Source organism: Balearica regulorum, chromosome 17, assembly GCF_011004875.1.
Source record: "Balearica regulorum gibbericeps isolate bBalReg1 chromosome 17, bBalReg1.pri, whole genome shotgun sequence".
NCBI lineage: Eukaryota > Metazoa > Chordata > Aves > Gruiformes > Gruidae > Balearica > Balearica regulorum.
Window position 1 is genome coordinate 11,894,262 of NC_046200.1, and position 20,557 is coordinate 11,914,818.

General features: G+C 39.8%; 1 protein-coding gene across 2 annotated transcripts; it reads left to right on the forward strand.

Annotated features, from left to right (window-relative positions):
- The first annotated feature begins 13 nt into the window (after positions 1 to 13).
- PRR14L (proline rich 14 like) lies at positions 14 to 20,239 on the forward strand. 2 transcript variants are annotated; one of them, XM_075769964.1, is made up of 10 exons: positions 15 to 162; positions 1,568 to 2,077; positions 3,611 to 3,692; positions 4,903 to 4,968; positions 5,833 to 10,654; positions 14,026 to 14,094; positions 14,862 to 15,030; positions 15,318 to 15,424; positions 15,749 to 15,820; positions 16,530 to 20,239. In XM_075769964.1, exons 2-10 carry the CDS (start codon positions 1,613 to 1,615, stop codon positions 16,804 to 16,806), a joined length of 6,129 nt encoding a protein of 2,042 aa, XP_075626079.1. In that variant the 5' UTR covers positions 15 to 162; positions 1,568 to 1,612; the 3' UTR covers positions 16,807 to 20,239. The 2 variants fall into 2 exon arrangements, with proteins under 2 accessions (XP_075626078.1, XP_075626079.1); XM_075769963.1 differs by having other exon boundaries at positions 14 to 162; positions 4,903 to 10,654.
- The last annotated feature ends 318 nt before the right edge of the window (positions 20,240 to 20,557 follow it).

Genomic DNA, 20,557 nt, shown 5'->3' on the forward strand with positions numbered 1-20,557 from the left:
GGGCCAACAGCAACGGCTGCCTGGGCCCGGCGCGCAGCCTTGAGCGGGCGGGCGGCGGGCCCGGATGAGGAAGTGATGTGACCGGGGACAGAGGGGGCGGCACGGCACGGCACGGCACGGCTGGTGCGGGCAGGAGCGGGGCTGGCGGCCGCTGCCGCTGAGGTAATAGGAGCGGAGCTCGGGGCGGTACGGGGGCTCTGCGGGCGTGCGGACCGCTGCCGCCGTCGTGCTGCGGAGGAAGGGTCTCCGGTGCGGGCCCGCCTCGTCCGCCTGCCGCCACCGGTGGGGCTCGGCAGCGGCACCCCGGGGTGAGGCGGGGCGAGGCGCTGCAGGGGGGACTGCCCTGCCCTGCCCTGCCCTGCCCGGGCGCGACGCAGCGGGGGCTCTGCGGGACCGAGCCCGCTCCCTGCCGGGCACCGGCGGTTGCATAATTACCGAGAGCGGCGGCCTCCTCTGGAGCGCTGCCTCGGGGCGGGTGGGGACCACCGGGGACGGCCGTAGCGGATCTCGCCTCCGTCGGGCCGCCGCTGTCCGCGGACGAAGCGGGGGTCTCCGCCTCGAAAGGAGAAGGGCTCGGGGCTGAGGCTGTCCGTGGCGCTTCGAACAAAGGAGCGCTCCTGCACCGTGGCCGGGATCAGGCCGTGTCGCTCGAAAGGTGATCGTTGCCTACAGACCGTTGTCCTGGCGTGTTCCCGTAAGGCTGCGCAGGTGAAGTGTGGTTCTTTATCGGCTGGTTTCGCTTAAGGAGCAGGGAGATCAACGCTGGAGTAAGGAGCCTGTGTTTTTGTAAACCGGGTAACTGCTGCTTCTCTACAAACCTGGCTTAGCCATTCCTGTTTATGCATATACCTTCAGGAGCCATTAGACTGTAGCGTTTTCACGTCAAGGTTTTCATTATGCCGATAGCGCTTATGTCAGATCGGTCAGAACTCCTCTCCGCTGTGATGCGCGCGCGCTGCTGCGTTCTCTCGCTAGCAAAGCAGCCAGCTGGGGAGCGGTGCCTCCGGTTCTGGGCTGGAGGATCCCAACACCGGTACCAGGGCTCTGTGGAAAAGCAGTGCCGGCACAATGCATCCTATGTACAGCTTGTCAGGTACTTATACGAGAGAAGCTATGAGGCACAGTGTATGATGACTTAGAAAACGTTCCTTCGAGGCAGAAAACACATGAAGAAAAGTTTTGAGGTTTTTTTTCCCCAAAGATTAGAAACTTATGAAAATCACAGGAAAACAAATGATGCTTTAATTTTAGCTAAGGAGTAGTATATCTAAGCCCTAGCCGTTTGCTTTATAGTCTCTTTTCAGGTTTTCCAGAAGATGAGGTTATATCTGTAAGGAGATGCTTGAATGTAAAAATGAGGCTTAGGAATGCCTATTTGTTCATGCTGTCTTCCTTTGTTAATGCAGCATTTGCTTAGATACTCAAATGTTTCTCGACTCCTTCCTTAAAAAGTTATTTGGAAGTATCTTTCTTAAATATATATGCTTTAATCTTGAAGAACGAAGCTACTCTTTTAATCTAGAGATGATTCCTACCTACATTGATTTAACACTGCTTTTGTTTTTAGGGTAAACTGTGAAGAGCTCAGGACAACCGATCCTCAACTGCCCTGATGCTATCATCTGGGGTGGAATCTCTCCTCGATTCTTCTGTGTCTGCTGTAATAGAGGAATTGTACACTGGACTGCCGGAGAGCATCTCCACTGAACTTATGGCTGTATCGGAGCCTCGTGTTGGATTAGATGTGAATTCCGATGTATCCATGCCTGTGCTAGCACACAGTGATGGTCTGTCCGCTGAGCATCATAGGACTTCTGGAGTAGAAAACTTTTGCCAGAAGACAGAGGATTTGAGTGATGTGCTCAAGGTGATTTCTCAAGGGCCAGCAGAATCCCTTACTGAAGAATTCCTAAAGGCTGGAGACCTTGAAGGCGATGAAAAAAACAAAAAAAGAAACTTTAGGAAATTAGACTGTTGTAGTGATGGATACCAGAAAGAAGACACAGAGGCACAAGGTGCTGAGGACTGTCATGCTGAATGCTGTGCTGTAACACCTGGGGAAAGTTGGTCAAAACAAGTAAGCAAAAATTCATCCCTGCACGATATTTTGAGTTTAGGGTTAGAGTGATGAGGCAGAGACGTTTGTCCGTGTGGTTTCCTGTTTCTTATCTGTGTCTTCTGGCATGTGTGTCATAATTTGGATTAGTATGGGTCCAGTGAGAAATTAACTATACCTCAGTAGACTAACAGTATTTTAAAATATCAGGCTTTTTTCACTTTCTTAAATACTGTTGAAATGGTGTGAGGCAGCTATGTAACAGAATGAAGAACAAAACTGACTGGTGACTAAAAAGGAGAAGAGGAACAACTCCTTGCCCAGTATCCATGTTTTGTGGGTACAGCATGTTCTACCAGTACTGTCATCCCCAGTCAAGGTAGTAATCACAAAACAATAGTTATTTCAGTCTGGTAATAGTATTGTAACGCTACGGGGGGCTCCAGTTTAGTATTTCAGTTTTTAACCTAAAAAGAAAGTTTATTCTTCATTTTTAGAATTATTGTTTCTAATTAGAGGGGAAATCACTGTTAGTTTCCTCTTTCAAAACAAGACACTTGCATGGTCATGGCTTTTTTTTTTCGCTCCCCTCTAGCAAACACTGATGATACAAATGTTATTTCTAGGCACAGGCTACTGAAAAATATGCTAAAAATACTCTATTAAAAACTGACAAGTCATAAAACTATTTAAAAATGGAGATTTTTAGTGACTTTCTCGATCAGTTTTCTTTAGTTTGTAAATAGTTTTCACACATCCCGAAACAACATAGGAGAGAAAAAAAGTATTGTGACTGAACACATACCAGGCAGGAAACATCTGGATAAGGTGCATAGGTGTGTGTTTTACTCTAATTACTGGATGTTGCATAATACTAAAATACTTTGTGGTTTTACCTCTGGATTTTGATACCTGTTTGGTTTATTTGAAAGTGTATGAAAATAAAATTAATTAAATTTTCCATAGTCATTCAGTTATCCAAGATGAATTTTCACATATTTCAAAATGTAGTAGTTCGGTTGTAGGGTTTGGGGTTGGTTTGGCTTGGGGTTTTTTTTGCAAGTAGCCCTAGGTCGTCTGTTCCTGGGTTTGTTTTTGAGCCAAGGGAAGGAGTGGTAGAAGGCAAGTTATAATAAAGATCAGAAAAAGTGTGCCTCTTACCAGAGGTGTACAGTAATGGTTGGGTGATGTGAGATAGACTTGGAGACTGGATTATTCTTCTAATTCAAATTTGCAGCAATTTGCATTTTAAGCGGCTTACATTTTAGCTGCTTGCATTGCAAGACTTCATTGCTGCTAAATACAAATCTTTTGTGGATGCATCATTGTTTAATGGTGAGATGATGGTGATTGATAGGATCAGAAAGGAATGACAAGTGCTTGTGCAAGCCACTTGCAATGCAAGGCTGCCTCTCTGCAAGGGCTGATATGTTGTGAGGTTTCTTGGTGGTTTTCTTACTCAGAACGAATCTAGCTGAGCAGGTACAGTCCCTAAACATGCTACATGTTTCAGAAAATCGATCAATCTCCACCAATATTTCTGTTGTGTTTCAGGAGGACCCCTATTTAAACCAGCATGAGGTGAGGTCTTCAAGAACCTGTTGCACTGAAATAGCAGGATCCCTGAAGAACAGAGGTGTGTGTTTTAGTTGTACATCCCTATCTACCCCCTGCTTCTTCCCAGGTTCCTTTTTGTTGATTTAAAATCGATGAGTGACTGTATAGGAGAGCTCACTTATTTTGCTTTACAGTAAAAACTATTGCCTTGCATAGCTAGAACAACACGAAAACTTAATCTTCCGCTTTTTCCTGACAGCATGTGTACTTTCCTGAAGACCTTTTATGTACAAGACATGTTTTAGTTATTTAATTTAAATACTTATTGATGCCAAAGCAGAAGGTGTTGTTAATAGCAGATGTTTTGCATTTCCTTTTGTTTCAAAGCTGGATTATATGAGAGCAGTAATAGCAAAGATGTGAAAAAGTATGACTCATTCACTTTCTAATGTTTTAGCAAATAAAAAGTGCAGAATATAAAGAAAGAGAGCAACAAAACTAATTCTTAATTTCATTATGATCTCTAATCCTCTAGCTCCAGATGCTTTGGTCACTTTGCTTGCATCTAGTAATTATTTTCTTTCTCCCTCCTTGCTCTCATAACCAAAATTTGTATTTAGTTGAAGAATGCCATCTAGTCTTGGTCCTTAGTAGAAAATATGAAAAAGATGTGCAGAAGTCTGAGCGAATGTGTTCCCTGTAAAGTTTTGAATATGGAGCTATTCTACAGTAACTGTAATTTTTTTTAATTAGCAGCTTCTTCATGATTTTACAAAAAGTTTATTAATAATCATAATTGCTTGGACAGAATGAGAGATACATTGTCCTCCCATGGCTGACTTACTGACAAAAATGACAAAGAAGAAGAAGTGGAGGTGGCTGCTCAATGCATAGCCATATTTCTAGGATAGAGCAGATAAAGTACCCAGCTATGTAGAGCTTTGATGTTACAAATAAGCGTTATGATGTTGGCTATGACTTCCTACGTATTGAGGTACAGGACCTGCACTGCACCTAGTTAGAGGAATCTGAGGTCTTTGGATGCCTGCTGCTCATGGGGAATATCTGTTTGAAAAGGATTGCATTTGTTACATTAGGTTTGTGGTGGGGTAGTTTGTCTTTTTTCTAAAGGCTTGTAGTAGAATTGCTAGCATCGGTTCTCACTTCTAAAAACACTTTGGTAACCAACACTATGCAATATTGTGTACAATGCTAAAAGGAACTTTGTAAGCTGAATGCCTTCTAAATTTCGTATATGGTTCTGATTTGCTTTATTTTTTCTTACGCAGAAGAAAGCCAAGCAAATGTTCAGGTGACAGCTGAAACTCTGCCAAAGCTCACTGAAGAAGTACAAGGTATGAAGGCTGATGGGACTAGGATATTTAGTAAAGCAGGATACAGGAATGACAGAGTGAGTAAAGGTCTTCCGCCTGAGAGCAATGAAAGCCCAGATGTAGACACAGTCATGGCCAGAGCTGGGGTTTCAGGAACCAGCACATTAGATTTTTTAGAGCCTTTAAAAGTCACGGACGTTGAATCAGCCACAGAGCATCCACAACAAACAAATGAATATAATGGGTTAAAAGCCCATAGTGCAGTGCCATTGAGAACAGGGGTTAATGTATCTATTTTGGACACTAGAGAAGAAAAGTTACCCAGACAAAATCCTGTTAATGAATTCAGTACATCACTTGCTAATTGCCAGACTTATCAGCAGGATGAAGAAAGCAATGGTCATGTCTTCTGTACTGGTCCTGTACCTAAACATAATGAACCTCATAGGTTGTCATCAATAGAAAGTTGTAGAACACTCTCCACAAAAAGTTCGGTTTTGAAAAGCATCTGTTGTCTGGACTTTAGAAATAAGCCACCAGAAAACAATAGTACTGCAGTCCATGGAATTATCAATGAAAGCCCCAAACCGTATCTTCCTGATAACATCAAAAGTCAGACTCATTATGATCATGGAACTGGGATTGTAGAAAATCGAACCTCCACATCCGTACCAGTGGAGCAGATCTCAGTGGTAAGGCGCAAAGAATTATCTAGTGCTAAAATTGATCACAGGGAAGTAAGTGCTAGTACAGGTAAATTGTACAGCTCTGAATTTGAAGAGGCTGCTGAAGTCCGGAGAAAAATTGCGGTGGGAGATAACGTTGAAGTTGGTAGCTGGCCTGAAGCTCAAGAGGGTGCTAATTCTGAGCATTGTCATTCTTCAGTTTTTAGTTCTGTTGCTTCATCTCCCGAGGAGTTCTCAAGAGAAAAATTAAAAATGGTCCCATCAGAAGGTGACAAGTTGAAAAAGGACCAGTGGCAATTCTCTGTCAGTGATCTATGCAAGGATAACATAAAAGAAAATAGTCTGTTGATGGAAATGAGTGACACTGCCTCCCATGAAACTGGGCAGACAGACATATGCTTTTATAATACGTCCAGTAAAAGTTCTCCTCCCAGTAGCCACAGCCGTCTGGATCGTAGTATCAAGCTAGAAAAAGATTCACCTGAGGCACAACTGCCTGAAGAGGAACCTGAGAGTAATACAACATCAGAAGAGTTGGCTGGCAGTTTAGTTGAAGCTACAGAGGCTGATAGTAATGACAGTTTGTCCACTGGCAAAGAAACTTACTTGGTTTATACACTAAATGTACCTCTACCTCCTGTTGCACAAAAATCAAGAGAACCTCATTGTAATGAGTGTCCTCCTTGTACTGCTAATGAAGTTTCAAGCAGGGACAAGGCTCAGGATAATCTATCTGGAAAAGAATCAATTGGTGCTTCTGGAACAACAGGGGAACAAGTCGCTCAAATTGTGCTTCATAAAGACAAATTCAAGTCTTCAGTAAGTTCCAGGACTTTTGATAACCCTAATACGACAAGCAAAATTTCCCAAAAGAACATGAAGTCTTCAGCAGGAAATACAGAAAGTGTGGTCAGTGGTTTAGAAAATGAACATAGTGACACATGGAATTGTAATAATCAGAGTATGAAAGACCAGTGTACAGCTGCCAGTACTTCCTGTGTTTTATCAGGGAGTACATGTGTAGATGATGTTCTCCCGAATAGTCATTCTTTTAATGTTGAGGTTGATAAGAAGATTGAAGAAAATGATAATTTGGAAGGAGAAGTTTCAGCTGGATATAATAGTAAGAAGGCAATCATCTTTCCAGAAGCACACTTCCCTTTGGCATGTGGATCTCTTCCTTCTGAAGATGACTGGAGCAACAGAGGTGTAGATCTGCGTGGGATAAATGACATTTCCAATGCAAAAAACATGCTTTGCTCAGCTTATACTGCAGAGAAATCTATTGCTACCCTTGTGGGAGATGAGATTTCAAATAAGAATATGGAGGTTATGAAACAATTTGATCTTTGTAAAGTAACAGATGGCAGTGAAATTGTTTGTGACAGGGATGAGGCAAAAGAACAAATCGGCCTGTGTGCTCTCCAGACAGATGAATTTGATAAACTAAGAACTGTGGATTCTCCAAAGGCTCCTGAAGGCAATCAGAGAAATAAGACTAGTGAACAGTTATTAGTCAGATATTTGAACAAAAAAACCTGTGTTCATAATTTTGGATTTTGCAACTCTCCATTAGGCCCAAAGAAGAGAGAAGTAGGCACATTTGAGAAGAAAGAAGTGTCATCGCTCACAGCTAATCCCTCTGAGTATAGTGCTTCAATCTGTGATACGTGTCCGTTAATCAGCAACATGAATATTCAAACACAACATGCTAGCCAAACAGAAAAGATCCTTCGTCCAATGGAAAATCAGTGTCTTGCATGTCAGAGTGAGTTTGATGGCCCAGTTCCAGGCAGCAAGCAACATTTAGAAAGTTTAAACAACCAACCAACCACTGGCTTACAAACTACAGCTACTTCTGTGGAAAAAACCAAAATATCAATTGGCTGTAGTCAAAGTGAAGAGATACTGTTAAAAACAAGTGACAACTTGCCTCAGTTTGTTCATAAATATGCAAAGGAAGACAGTTTTCAAGGAACTCCAAAGGACAATGTAGTAGATTTGGACTCTTTAAATGGTGCAGGAAATGAAGACCGTTCAGGATACGTGGGCTTCATCATTGATCAAATTGAGGAGAAGAGAGTCGAACTAAAAGAACACAGGAATGGATGTGAAAGAGAAGATAAAAGAACTCTTGAAGAAAGCTCTTCTGATAGCAAATCACATTGCTCACAGCAAGTTTGTCTCATCAAATATGCAAAAGAGAAGGCAGAGCTGGTGTTTGCAGGAAACAAAACACAGCAATCTTTGCCAAAGATGGAGGAGGTGGAGGACCCAGAAAATACAGTTAGTGCCCGATTTTTGCCCTTCTCATCAATTCATGGGAGTCTGTCATATAAGCCAGAAAATATAAGTGTCCTCTCAGAGGCAGAAAACAAAAAAAGTCTGAGAATAAAACCTATCTTAAATAACTCTGTCTTGCAGTTAACAGTTGAGCCTAGTAAAGAAACCGATGCTCAAAAGGGTATAGGTCTGTCCCATTTCAGCAAGAGTGACATCCAAGAATCTTCTCATGAGACTCAGGCAGATTCAGAAACACCATCAGCTCTGAACTTGGGAATCTTTGTGCCTGAGAATACACAAATAGATAATTGTGATTCATCTTCAGCTGAAGACTTCAGCAAAGGTTCTTCAGTGACAAAACCTCTTTCTGTAACAACGTCTGTTAAAAGAAAAGCCAGCAATAATGAGATTCCATCTTCAGAGAATGAAACAGCAACTAGCTTTCTGAAAGGTGCAAAAAGCTCAAGAGTTTGTGCACACAGCAAAGAAAGTCTGAGAGATGAGGGGCATAGCATGCTAACTGTAAAAGACAAGGATGTGACCTCACCAAATAGTATTCACTGTGGAGAGAAATTGAAGAATACATGTGTGGAAGAGGAGATGGGAAGAGAAGTAGCCTCTAGAAAAAAGTTGCATATAGATTCTTTTCTTGATGGAGAAGATTGTCTGCGGGCCTTGTTAGAAGATTCAAAAGAGTCTGGTAGCAAAATACTCTCTCTCAGTACTGAGAATTATGAAAAGGTTTTGGAAGAAATCCCAAGATCTAACCTAAGTAATCTTTCAAAAGAAAGAAAAAATACAAAAAAGCTCACAAACTTAGCAGGTGCCAGTCTGCTTTCAGAAACTGTGCGTGATTGTCAAGCTGAAGATGCGTCTGATGCAGGAACTTCACCAGAATTGCAGTATAATGCAACACCCACATCTTACCCATGTTTGAATATGCTATCAAAAAATTGCAAAGAATCATCCCCAAACTGTGTGACTTGCAGTGAAGTACATGTGCCTTACAAATTAAATGCACAGAGCAAAGATAATGTAAAGGAAATTACAGAAGGCCAGCACACTATACCAGCTCATTCGGTTTCCAAGGAAAATGAGGTGTTAGGTTCAGAGAGACTTGATCAAACAGAGAAATGTCAGGTACTTAAACGAAAGAAGTATGAGAAGATGGAAGTGCATCTGTCAGACAAGGCACAAGAAGAACAGAAGTCAGGATATCAAGAGGAAGCAAAAATCACACTGCAACCAAGTATGTCACACAGTTCTGAACTCTCATGCAGCTCTTCAAATGAGTTGGTGACATTAAGAAATATGAAGTTTGAAGGTCCTTCAGAGGAGATTTTTGCTGTCAGAAGCAGTGAAAATGAACTACATAGCACTTTACAAGAAGTCAAAAGGCCAAAGATTACCACAGATGTTATTAGTTCACGGTTTTTGAAGACTCAGGATTCAGAAGTGGATAACCTGAACCTTAATTTAGGGTGTGATGGAATCCCTGGTGCCTTTGGAACTACAAATAAACTAAGAGGACCTCTTCCATTAAAAAGACAGCCTGGAAGGACGTGCAAAAAAATTCCCACATCACATCAGCTAAAAGCTGTAAGAAAAGGCAAAAAAAGTAGAAGTTCACCTTTTTTTGAGATTCCCCCAGAATTATTCCCTAAGCAGGAAAACACACTTCTCAAATCTTTGTACTTGCCACGTAAACCACCGACAATGGAAACGGAAACAGCCATGAGATTTGTGCAAATGCCAAGGCAGAGGGCCAAGAGGTGCAATTTGTTGAACAGCTTGAAATTCAGAAAATGTACCAAAGAACCAGCATTGTTGGGCGAGCTGTCTGCAATGGCTAGCAAACTCCTGGCACCTCCCAAAAGCATCCATAACTTAGAACCTCTGCCATATTCTTCTGAAATTCTTCCAGTGGCTGAGAGGTACAGCCAACGTAGATCTAAAAATCTATTGGAAGCCTTTTCTTGCATTAACAGGAACTTACACTCACGCTGGGCTGACAGTTGGTGCACCAAGATGTTCAGCTTTCAGCCTTTGGCACTTTATCCTGTAGAATCTACCAAAATACTTTTTTCAGACTTAAGCCACAAGCCTTCAACCTCTTTCTTGGATACCCCAGTTTTCCCAATTTCTTTTCACATAACATTGGACTCCGGTCGTGTGACAGACCTCACAGGGATTATACCCCAGCACTCTGTACATCACAGACCAGTTTTGGGAGAAATGCCAGCACCGCCTTCAAAATGGACTTTCTCTTTTCTCCTGTCTCAGAGCTGTTCAGATACAACAGCTTTAAAGGAAGATTCCAGTCTAGATAATGAACTGCATTCCTCTCTCTCGGTAAGAACCCCAAGGGCTGTTGCCCTTCATCCTGACCGTGGAAGAAATGCCGTAGCTGAAAGAAGAGGAGGTTGCTCCATGCTTGGCCTTCACACAGTGTTAGCACTTTCTTCCCCTGGATGTTACAGGATTTGGACAAGAAGAAGAAACTTAACCAGTCATATTCCTACCATCCAGAGACTATTTATATCACAATTCGCACAGGGTTTGAAAGGGACAAGGTATCCAACTTCTGTATCAGATGACCTCGTCTCTTCATTGCCATACTCACTGGGCAGGGTACTATCCATATGGAGTCAGCATGGTCCTTCTGCCCGTCCCTCCGAAATCACTCCTCTCCATTCCAATCACTGCAAGTGGCAGCCAAGTGTGGGCATCGAGAACAGGTAAAATCCATCAACTTATTTCTGAGATTAAATATGTATAGGGTATGCACGTGCTCCTTTTTGGGAGGGAGAGGGTAATTGCATCTTGCATTGGAGGGTCAGTTTCCTCTGTTCCAAATCTACACATTCTGCTCCAAAAATGGCTCAACATGGAAGATTCTTCCCTACGGAACAGTCTGTTAGATGAATTTAAATATATTTGCCTTCACTTCTTTAATACTATCCTGTTTTGGCAGAATGGCTAACTCTATTTTCTTCTCCCTTGCAAAATATACACACCATGCATCAGAATATATAATGCAGAAAGGTGAGCTACTTCATTAGGTCTATGCAGAGTGACTGCAGAACAACTGGATTTCTGAGGTAGGAAAGTTTTTTTCAGAGGTCTGAGCCACAAGTGCCACTTGGAACCACTGTAAAATGCTCAATATCAGATTAGGAAGAATCCTAAGGGGTGGGGGTGGCATTCAGTTAAGTTTTTAATTGTATTCCATGACTGTTCTGTGCTAATTGAAACCTCTTTATGTGTGTTATGCCTTTTGATAGTTTGTGCCTGATGGCACAAGCAAGTGTAGCTTCAGTTCAGGTTGGTAATGAATTTTTGCGTGCATGTCGTTCTTGTTATGAGTGGGAAGAGGACTGAAATCTACCCTGTATATTTAATTTAACTTTGTTATCGGCATTCGAGATCTTTTTACTAAGAAACAGAATAAGAGAAAAGGTTTCTAGCTCGGTTATGGGATTTTTTTCATGCTCTTGAGCAAAAATTTTGCCCTTTGTGCCTCAGTGACATGGGGCAGTTCAGTCCCTGATTTTACAGTCTTGAGATTCCTGGACAGAGGATAGGCTCATGAGCACTGTAGAAAACTCCATTTGATTAATTCTTTTGTTTAATATGGCAGTCTCTAGAGAACTGTTGAATTCGGCTTCTCTTATGTCCTATCTTGACATATGTATAACCAAAAATCTTCCCAGATAACTAATGCTGCATTTTACTTTGTATGAAAGTTTATCACTTGTTAGTATAAATTCTAATGTCTATCAAAGGTGTGAGTGAGCTTATGAAAGTACTGCTCCATTCTGGGAGTTCTCTGCACTCAAAGAATGAAGTTGAGTAATGGCATAGAGACAATTTCACAGCACATTCTATTGAACCTGCATTCTTTTTCATTCCATATGAGTCAATATATCAGGCTGAATTTTCTAGTGTACAAATCGATACTCTGGAAGTAATCATACCAGTAAACTACAGTTTGAGTGCTAAACTTCTTTAAAACATTCTTTAAAACCAAAACAAACACCTTTTAAAAACTTACTTCTGTGTATGAGGTGAATTTATTATTTTGTATTGTTAAGGCATGCTATCCTTGGACTGGGAGATCAGAGCTGACTTACGCTCTTGTGTTTTCTCCGATGCTAAAGTCTACAGACTCCCAGGCAGCTTGTTACAGCATATCCAGTTAGCTAAAGTATAAGAGGATTTAATTCCTTGATGTAAAGGGTAATTTGAAAACTGAATGTTTTGCCATAAATTATCTTTATCCCAAAGGGAGAGAAGCTAAATTAAACCTTATCACTTCAAGTGAAAAATAACCCAAAGTTAAAATAGTCAAAACCTGATTTTTTTTCCTCTAAAACACCTTACAAATATGTGTTTGCGGTAGCCTTAATTCTTTTGCCCCACTCATATTTTCTTTAATGTGAAGTTATTCTGGCGTGCAGTTAGTTGAAAAGTGTTTGCAGAAGTGTAAAGACATGCAGCAAATAAATTCTATTCCTAAAACAGTTAAGCAAAAATTAATATCAAAGGTTTGGCTGTAAAACAACATAAAGAACAAAACCTAACATTTTAAATATTTAACACCATTTTTAGATTCCATTTTGCTGAAGATTGACAGCCTGTTCTCATCAACTAATAATTCTTTTTTTAAAGGTATTAACAGCAACAGTGACAAGAGGATAATTCAGTAAATCTCTGTTAAATTTGTGTGTACTAAAAAAATATCTCCTACGAAATAAATGTTTGGTATATAAATACAAGAAGTATGTTTGGTGCAGTATAAAAGCATTTTCAGCTCCCAGTATGACAAAAATCTTTGCCTGTTTTGATTAAGATAGTTAAAAATAAGAAAAATTACAAAGTGGCTCCAAGTTTTCTGCAGGCCATTTTCTTCTGGAATAGATTTGTCCTCTTTAAATTATTTCATGCATTGTTAGTGTTTTTAATAACCAGGAAAACAAGGAACTAGAGTAGTTCTCCTGCCTAAAAATTTTCTGTCACTTCCACTGTCAGTAATAAAGCATTCTGTAAGTGAAATCTTTTTTCTAATGCTTATTTGGATTCAAAATTTCTGAAGTGTTTCTTTTTCTCTCCCTGTAATTTTTTTTAATTATTATTATTGCATAAAACAGTAAACTCTGCCTCTAGCACAGAGGACTCTGATGCACTATTCATGTGGGTTCCAGTAGTGCTGGGATACTGAGTGGAACATTGAGAGAAACAAAATGTTGTAGTTCTGATATTAAATGACAAACACAAGAAATGGGTCTTTCCGACCTCCTTATATTTGGACTTATCTGTGCTGCCAGCATGGATGGTTTTCATTTATTCTTGTAGCATTCCAGTCTGGTTGCGACTTCTTTGCTTTAGAACAGTGAAGTACATTTAGTTAGTTTGGGAGAACAGCAAGTATAAGATTTGCTGTTGAATGTAATAAAAGCTGCCCTGACTGATATTTTTTCCCTGCTATTAATGGTGTAGGCACAAAAATAAAGCTTAATTTTAAAGGACTTAGAGCTGCTGTGCTGACTTTTATGCCACATAATTATGGTAATTACAAACCCTTATGGAAAGGCCTTTGATTATTCTGGTCAATTAAGAATATTCAAGTAAGATTGTGGGAGTTAGAGACAACAGAGTTAATCTTATAGAAATCCTTCCTTTCACTCGTTACTGTTGCCGCTATGCACTTTATTTAGTAGCCAAATCCTTCAAGGTTTTTGGTTACTTTAATTTTAAAAACTGGGGGTATTTGAATTAAGTATATAGACTTAATATAGAAATAATTAGAACTTTCAGACTAATACCGTCATCTCCTCTTTCTATGCTCTTATTTCCTTTTCTCATAATTGCCATTTTTAAGTGAAAGTAGGACTATTTCCCTAGCAAGCTGCCAGTGAAATTTAGTCCACTAAATGGCAGGTGTGGCTTGTTCTTGTATGGTTTTAGTCTTTCATTCTCATTCCTGATATTAGCATTTTTTGTCTTACAGTCCAGTTTATACTAATTTTCCCTTGTCTCTTTTATAGCGTAGACCTAATTTCTGTCTGTCTTTGTTTTGTTTTGTTTTTTCATTCTCCCTTTGAACCAGCTATGCCATGTTACCGCACTTACCTGTACAGAGTATGGAAGCACTACAGACTGCAGGTCATGAGATACGGTGAGTCTCCTGGACTTTGATATTTATTCTGAGTAGTGGGATCATAAGCTTTCTCAGAAGGACATTGCTTATGTCATTTTGGCTTTCAGCATTTGCCAATTCACTTCAAGAATAGCTTTCTAATTAAAATGTTAGTGAAGTAAACTATGATCACGTAATGGAGAAGTGTGGAGAGGCATTAATGCAAACACCATGTAGATCACTGCACAGAACAATTCTGTTATGTTCAACCATGTTGTGCCACTTATTATGGAATGAATATGTGAAACTATAGAAGTTTGTTTCCTTACTTGGATATATGTTCTTTCTGTCTACTGGACGTTAGGTGCTGAAACTTCCTTCTATTCTTTTTCAGTGTTGGGATGGCAGATATAAAAGCTATTTTAAATTTATCTGTGAATAAAAAGTAATAAAATAAGTTGTGTAAAAGAAATTTGCTGGCAGAAAAGGAGGATTCATCACTTTCCATTAGTAGTTACTAAATAGAGCTGTAAACAGTTTAACTGTACAAAAAGGAAAAGAGGGGGTTTAAAATTACATGTTCAAGTATACTGGCAGTTTAGTTTGTTTCAGTATCAATGCAGGCTGCAGCAGTTTTTGACTGTATGTATGTACTGGAGAAAGTACTTCACTTGGGCAATTTCTGTGAACTGCATTGCTTTTTGTACCCATGTTGCAATTTAGGACCATCACCTGAGAGCATGGAATGCTGTTGCAGCATAAATTGGGTATTAATATACGTATGTTCCCTTTTTTCTCTGTTACAGTCTGGAAACTTTGTTCCCTCTTCCGTTACCAAAGTCTTGCTCACTTCCAGAATCATCACCATCTCCCCCCAGGCTTTCAGCATCAGAGCTCCAGATCCATGCCCTTGATGAAGCTGATGCTTCTGTTCCAGCCTGTCTTAGATCCCAAGATGACACAGAACTGAAAAAAGTGAGTTTGTTTTGGATATCTCAGATTCTTGGTTCCCCAGAACTTGAAGCATGTTCTGATGAATAATACTAGTAACTGTTAAAGACGAGGAGAGATAATAGGCTGCTAGTCCTAGTCTCTGCTGCTTCTTTCTTTTATTCAAGCAGAAAGAAGGTGGCAAAAAAAATAGGAATGTTTATTCTATAGATAATGTATACTCAACATAAGGGGGAATTCTGTTGACTAGCATGGTCGTCATTTCCTTCATTTTAACTTTACATTTTTCTTTTACTTTTTTCTTTCTTAAGATTGAGCCAGAAAAGAGGCCAAAGAAAGTCTCACAGATCCGAATCAGGAAAACTGTTCCTAAGCCGGACCCTAACCTTACTCCAATGGGACTACCCAAACCAAAAAGGTAGGGATTTCCCTTTCTTCTTTTGAGCATCATTATTTCAAAACATCATAGAATGCTAGAAGGAAAATTGACCTCTGCAGAAATGGCAAGTCTTGACCCAGACCTTATAAAAACACTATATGAAATTAAGTACTTAACCACCTCATTTTTCATTCCTCCCTATCCTCAATTAGAATCTAAATCTATATTTTAAGTTAAAGCATAATGAGTTACTGTTTAAGCATAGAATACAAACCGTACTTGTTTCTAGTAAATCTGCTTGTTGTGAAGAGAGGTAGTTTTGAAATTCTTCTTTCTTGATTGATTTGTTCATTACTTTTTCAGGCTTAAGAAGAAAGAATTTAGTTTAGAAGAAATTTACACAAACAAGAACTATAAGTCCCCTCCTCCAGCCAGGTTGGTTCTGCCTCCTAATGAGAAAACTAAGATAAATGTAAATCACTTAGGCAGAGAGAGGGGAGGTTAAAGGTGTCTGCAAGCTAAGAGGGCAATAAATTTTTAAAATTGCTCTAGTTTAAAATGGTAGAGAAAGTTAATTCAAAAATAGTATCTTTTACTGTTTGGACGGAAAGCAGTGAAATAGAATATGAACTAAGAATTTGTAGCTGTTTAAGTATGGATTTGTATTTTTTTTTTTCATCTAGTCATTCATTCCAGCCTCCATCCAAGTACAGTACTTACTTTTTCAAAATTCAAAGGCAACTAAATATTCATCAAAATACTAAGAATAACTGCCTGTCATCAAGTATAGCATGATTATCAAGACTACTACCTTTTTTTAATGTTCAAATCTATTCTATAAAATCAAGATTGTGCTTTTGAACTGAAATATGGATAGAAAGAGATTCAACCCAACTGTCTATGCACCGATAACCGATTAGCACCGATAACCAATTAGCACCAATAACCAGTTGGCAGTAATGTGCAGTTGTAGGAGGTGTGAGCTGTACATAAGTATACGTTACAAGAGGCATGAAGGGCCTGTAAAAATGTAGAAGTTAGAATTGTGTTTATTTGGGTTATGAAATCCACCAGTCTCCCTGTCCTTGTAAGGTGGTTAACTGTTTCTTGAGTATTCCTACGTTCTATCCTTTGCTTTTACCAGGAGCTTGGAAACGATCTTTGAAGAGCCCAAGGAGAAAAATGGACGCTTGATCTCTGTCAGCCAGCAGAAGAGAAAGCGGATTCTAGAATTTCAGGACTTTACTCTTCCCCGGAAAAGGAAGACACGAGGCAAAATCAAAGCAGTGGGTAGTTTTACCCGAGCAAAAAAAGCTGCGCTACAGAGTGCAGAGTTAGATGCTCTTCTGAGTCAGAAGCTAATGGACCTTGAAGCCTTTTTTGCAAGGGAGGCTGAGCAGGAGCAGGCCTCTAGCATCTGAGGGAGCCATTTAGCTGGAAATGGTCCAATCCGCTCCTTTAGTATTTTAGTCCTGTTGGCGAAAAATCTACTGACTTCTTCATACGTTACTCTACCACTCTGTTCTAATATCCGATGATCAGTTTTTGGCTGTTGTTCTCTTTAAGGTGCTATTTTATTTTTTTAAATGCTATTGGAGGGATTCTTTTAGGTCCCTGTTTGAGCGTAACACAGCCATGTATAATTTAGCATTCCTTCCCCAACCTCTGGAAATTACTGCTAATGTTTTATTATGTTAAGTACCTTTTTGGGGGGTAGAGTAGAAGTATAAAGGAGGAAGTAGTGCACCTTCAGTGATGCTAGAACTCTGTACTCCAGATCATTTGCACATTTGAGTCTGCTGTTGTTACTGTAATGGCTATTTTGAACAACCTGACAGAAGATAACGATGAATTCTAGCAAATGAATTCTTGATATACCACTAACTTTTTAATAATTAAAACTAGCTGTCTGGGTTTGCTTTCAGTTGTTTCTTCCTTCTGTTTACTTAGAAGGTTCCTTCTGAGTTTCTGTGCCCTTCCTGGCTTCAGGCAGCAGAAGCCCCACATAACTAGACTTTAAATAACTTGCACTTTGTATATGTTTCTTTATTTGCTGCATGAGGACACCTTTTAACATGATTGAGCTCAAAAAAAAAGGTAATATTTTAAGAAAAAATTGTGTCCAGTACTAATTTTTCCCGAATAGTCGAGTTTTTACCTACTTGGCTAATGCCAACCTCGTCTCCAGAGGAAAAGGTAATTAGCCCACGAAGATGTTAGGCTGCAGGATATGTAAGTAGAAGTTTTTATTTAACTGAGCTGAGCTGCTGCATGCAGGGAACACCAGCAAATCTTTAAGACTCATTTTTAAGTGATTTTAGTTCCAGTAAAATTATCAACTTGATTTTAATGCCAACAAGAAAATAATTTTTTTCCATCTTGAGGGTTTTTTTACCATTTTAGATTTACAATTCATGTAGCTCGTAATTAAGTATTCTCTGTACAGCACTGTTGTACATAATAGCGTTGTAAGAAGAGCCTCCTAGCATGCGGAAATTTTTACTGGTTTTTTTCATTATGTAAGGCCATTTGTAATTATCTGATGCAGCACTAGGCAATTTCTCAGCTATACTTTTTGAGGGAAGAGAGCTCCCTTCTGGGATAACTTCTGTTAAACTTACTTGAAGCATAATTCAAAATGAATGCTAGCTGCAGTTCAGGTAATTTCTGTCCTTTAGTGCCTATAGAAGTTATTCAGGCCAAGCTGTCATTGCTGGGATGCTCAAATTTAATTAGTCTGTTCTTTCTTTCACTTGTCACTTGAAACTTGCACTTTCTTATTTACCTACCCGTATAACAGAGTTTCTATTTACCTTCAAAATGAGCAAATATCTAGTGGGTGGGTATTTTTAATGAAGTCCTGATAAATGCAGGACTAAAAATACCATCATTATCTTCTGTTGCTCTGCCACTTCTGTCACTGACTGAACAGAAAACTAAAAATTAACAAGCAATCTGTTGAATTCCAGAGCTTTGAAAGTAGGGAAATGGTAGAGGATTATTACACTGTGTGTGCCTGAGTCTTGAAAGAAATGTCATCTGGGCTTGTTTTGCTCCTAGCATATGTGCTGGGATTCCTAGAAGTTTACATTCTTGTTTTGGAGGCTAATTATCTTTAATCAGGAAGACTGAAGAAAAGAGAGGAGTGCACACTTAAAGTAGTGGTGTTTGGGTTTTGAGGGTAAAACAACAAGGCAGGCAATCTTTGAACATATTGACAAACTAGTTCAGCAGCAAGGTCTGGTTAACCTATTTGGGCTGCTGTAGAACATTTTTAATTGATCCTCTTTATTTTTATAAAAAATAAATCCCTAAAAAGTACAGGTCAACTACCTTTTAAAAATGTTTGAAACTTTCCCTATACTGGTTTATCAGCCCAATTATTGACTGGTTGGAAGCTGTAGCAAGAGATATATATTTTTATGGGTTTATGCTACAGAAAGGGATTGTTACACAGCATTCATTCACCTTCTATGAGTATGGGAGGCTTCTAATGCTGTGACACAACTGAGCTGTAACCTTACTCGGGCTTTTAAGGAAACAAGAATATGGGCAGGGAGGGAGGAAACTTGGGTCCAGGCAAAGTTCAGACCTCTAATGTGCTTCAAAACATGGAACATGTTGGGTTTTCCCTTTGGGCCACAGTGGTTTTTTGTTTGTTTTGTGGGGGGTTTTTTTGTCTGTTTCCCTGCTGTGTCTTGTTTCTGATTGCTTTGAAATAACATTTCTTAGCTTGCTTTTTAACAGCTACAGCAGAAAGAGCAGAGCAAAGAAACCACTCAATTCTCTTTTGTCTTAAAAGTTACAAAATATTGCAGTTACCCAGCTTGTCCCAGACCTTAGTTTGTGGAAACCCAAATATACAGCATTATTCTGTTTTGGTTTAGTATTTGTATGATGATAAGAGATGTAAGCCAATTGAGACAAAGCATCTCTTCATCTCTTGCCCCCCTCCCCCCTAGCATACAGATGTCAGTCATGCTTGTGCACTTTTTCTATTTTCCTTTCCCACCTCTGTTCCTGTTTACAGCACTCGTGGAACAGCCTTGTTCCTTGTGGCTGCTGCTTGTACACTGGGAGTGATGACTGCAAAAGCTAGGTATTTGCCACTCTGAGCTGCTTCTGTCCCAGATAACTGAAAGAAAAAAGCAGAGAGGATGCATCTTTGGGGACTTGCGTATTTCCCTAGCTGAAGGATACGTACACTTGCCTTTTCATAAAGTGAACCCACTCCAGTGAAGATTTTTTGTGTTACCATCATGGAAAGACGTTGTACATACTGCTCACAGAATGTCAACTAGAGCAGCTTGAGAATTGCAAAGCTTTTCCACGTACTGTCTCTTAGTAGTAAGTTTTGCAGAGCCAGGGGGCTGTTTGCTAAATTTGCTGATTATGGGAGGGAGAAAGAAAGATCACTTTCCAAAAAAACCCTCCAAACCCTTATTTTAATTTCATTTTCATCATATTATGACTGGAGCAGCTAAGGCTACTTAATGTATTTTACAGCATTTGCCTGGCTTGGCTGGCCTTGTAGCTGCGTACATTTGAGTTCTGATGCTTGCTGGGTATGATTTTCTGCAAGCAGTTCTCATTTATTGTATTCAATTTGAGGTGGGCCTTTGGTGTATTATGTTCCAGGTGCTCTTCTAGAATATGGACGGTAACTGTGGATTAAAAGTCTGTATGATGCTATCAAGTTAACAAATAGCTCAATGAGAATTTGTACACTTGTGCCATTAGCCTCCATCATGCTCTTGGCATTTTGTTTCTGTTCAATGTTGTGTGAATCTAAAATTTTACTGTTTCTTTTGTGTGTGTTTTTAATTTATGGAAATAAATTTTTTTGAGAACATTTCAGTTGAGTTGTTTTTAAGGCCTTCATTAGGCTTGTATCAGTAAATGTGCATGATATATCTGTCTTGCATACATGAGGGGAAGACATCAAATCTCCAAAGAGATTAACACTCTTAAATAACTGGGTGGGCTGTTGGTGAGGGACAGAACAGCAATTCTAGTGTGCATTCATCTCTAGCCATACTTTAACAGGAACAGAAACAGACCGGGGGGATTTTAAGCATGATCCTAGCTAATATTCATAGTGTTGAGACAGCATCCATCTTTTAAGGTAGTAGAGTAGCAGGTGCCAGACAGCACAGACAGTTCCTGCTAGGT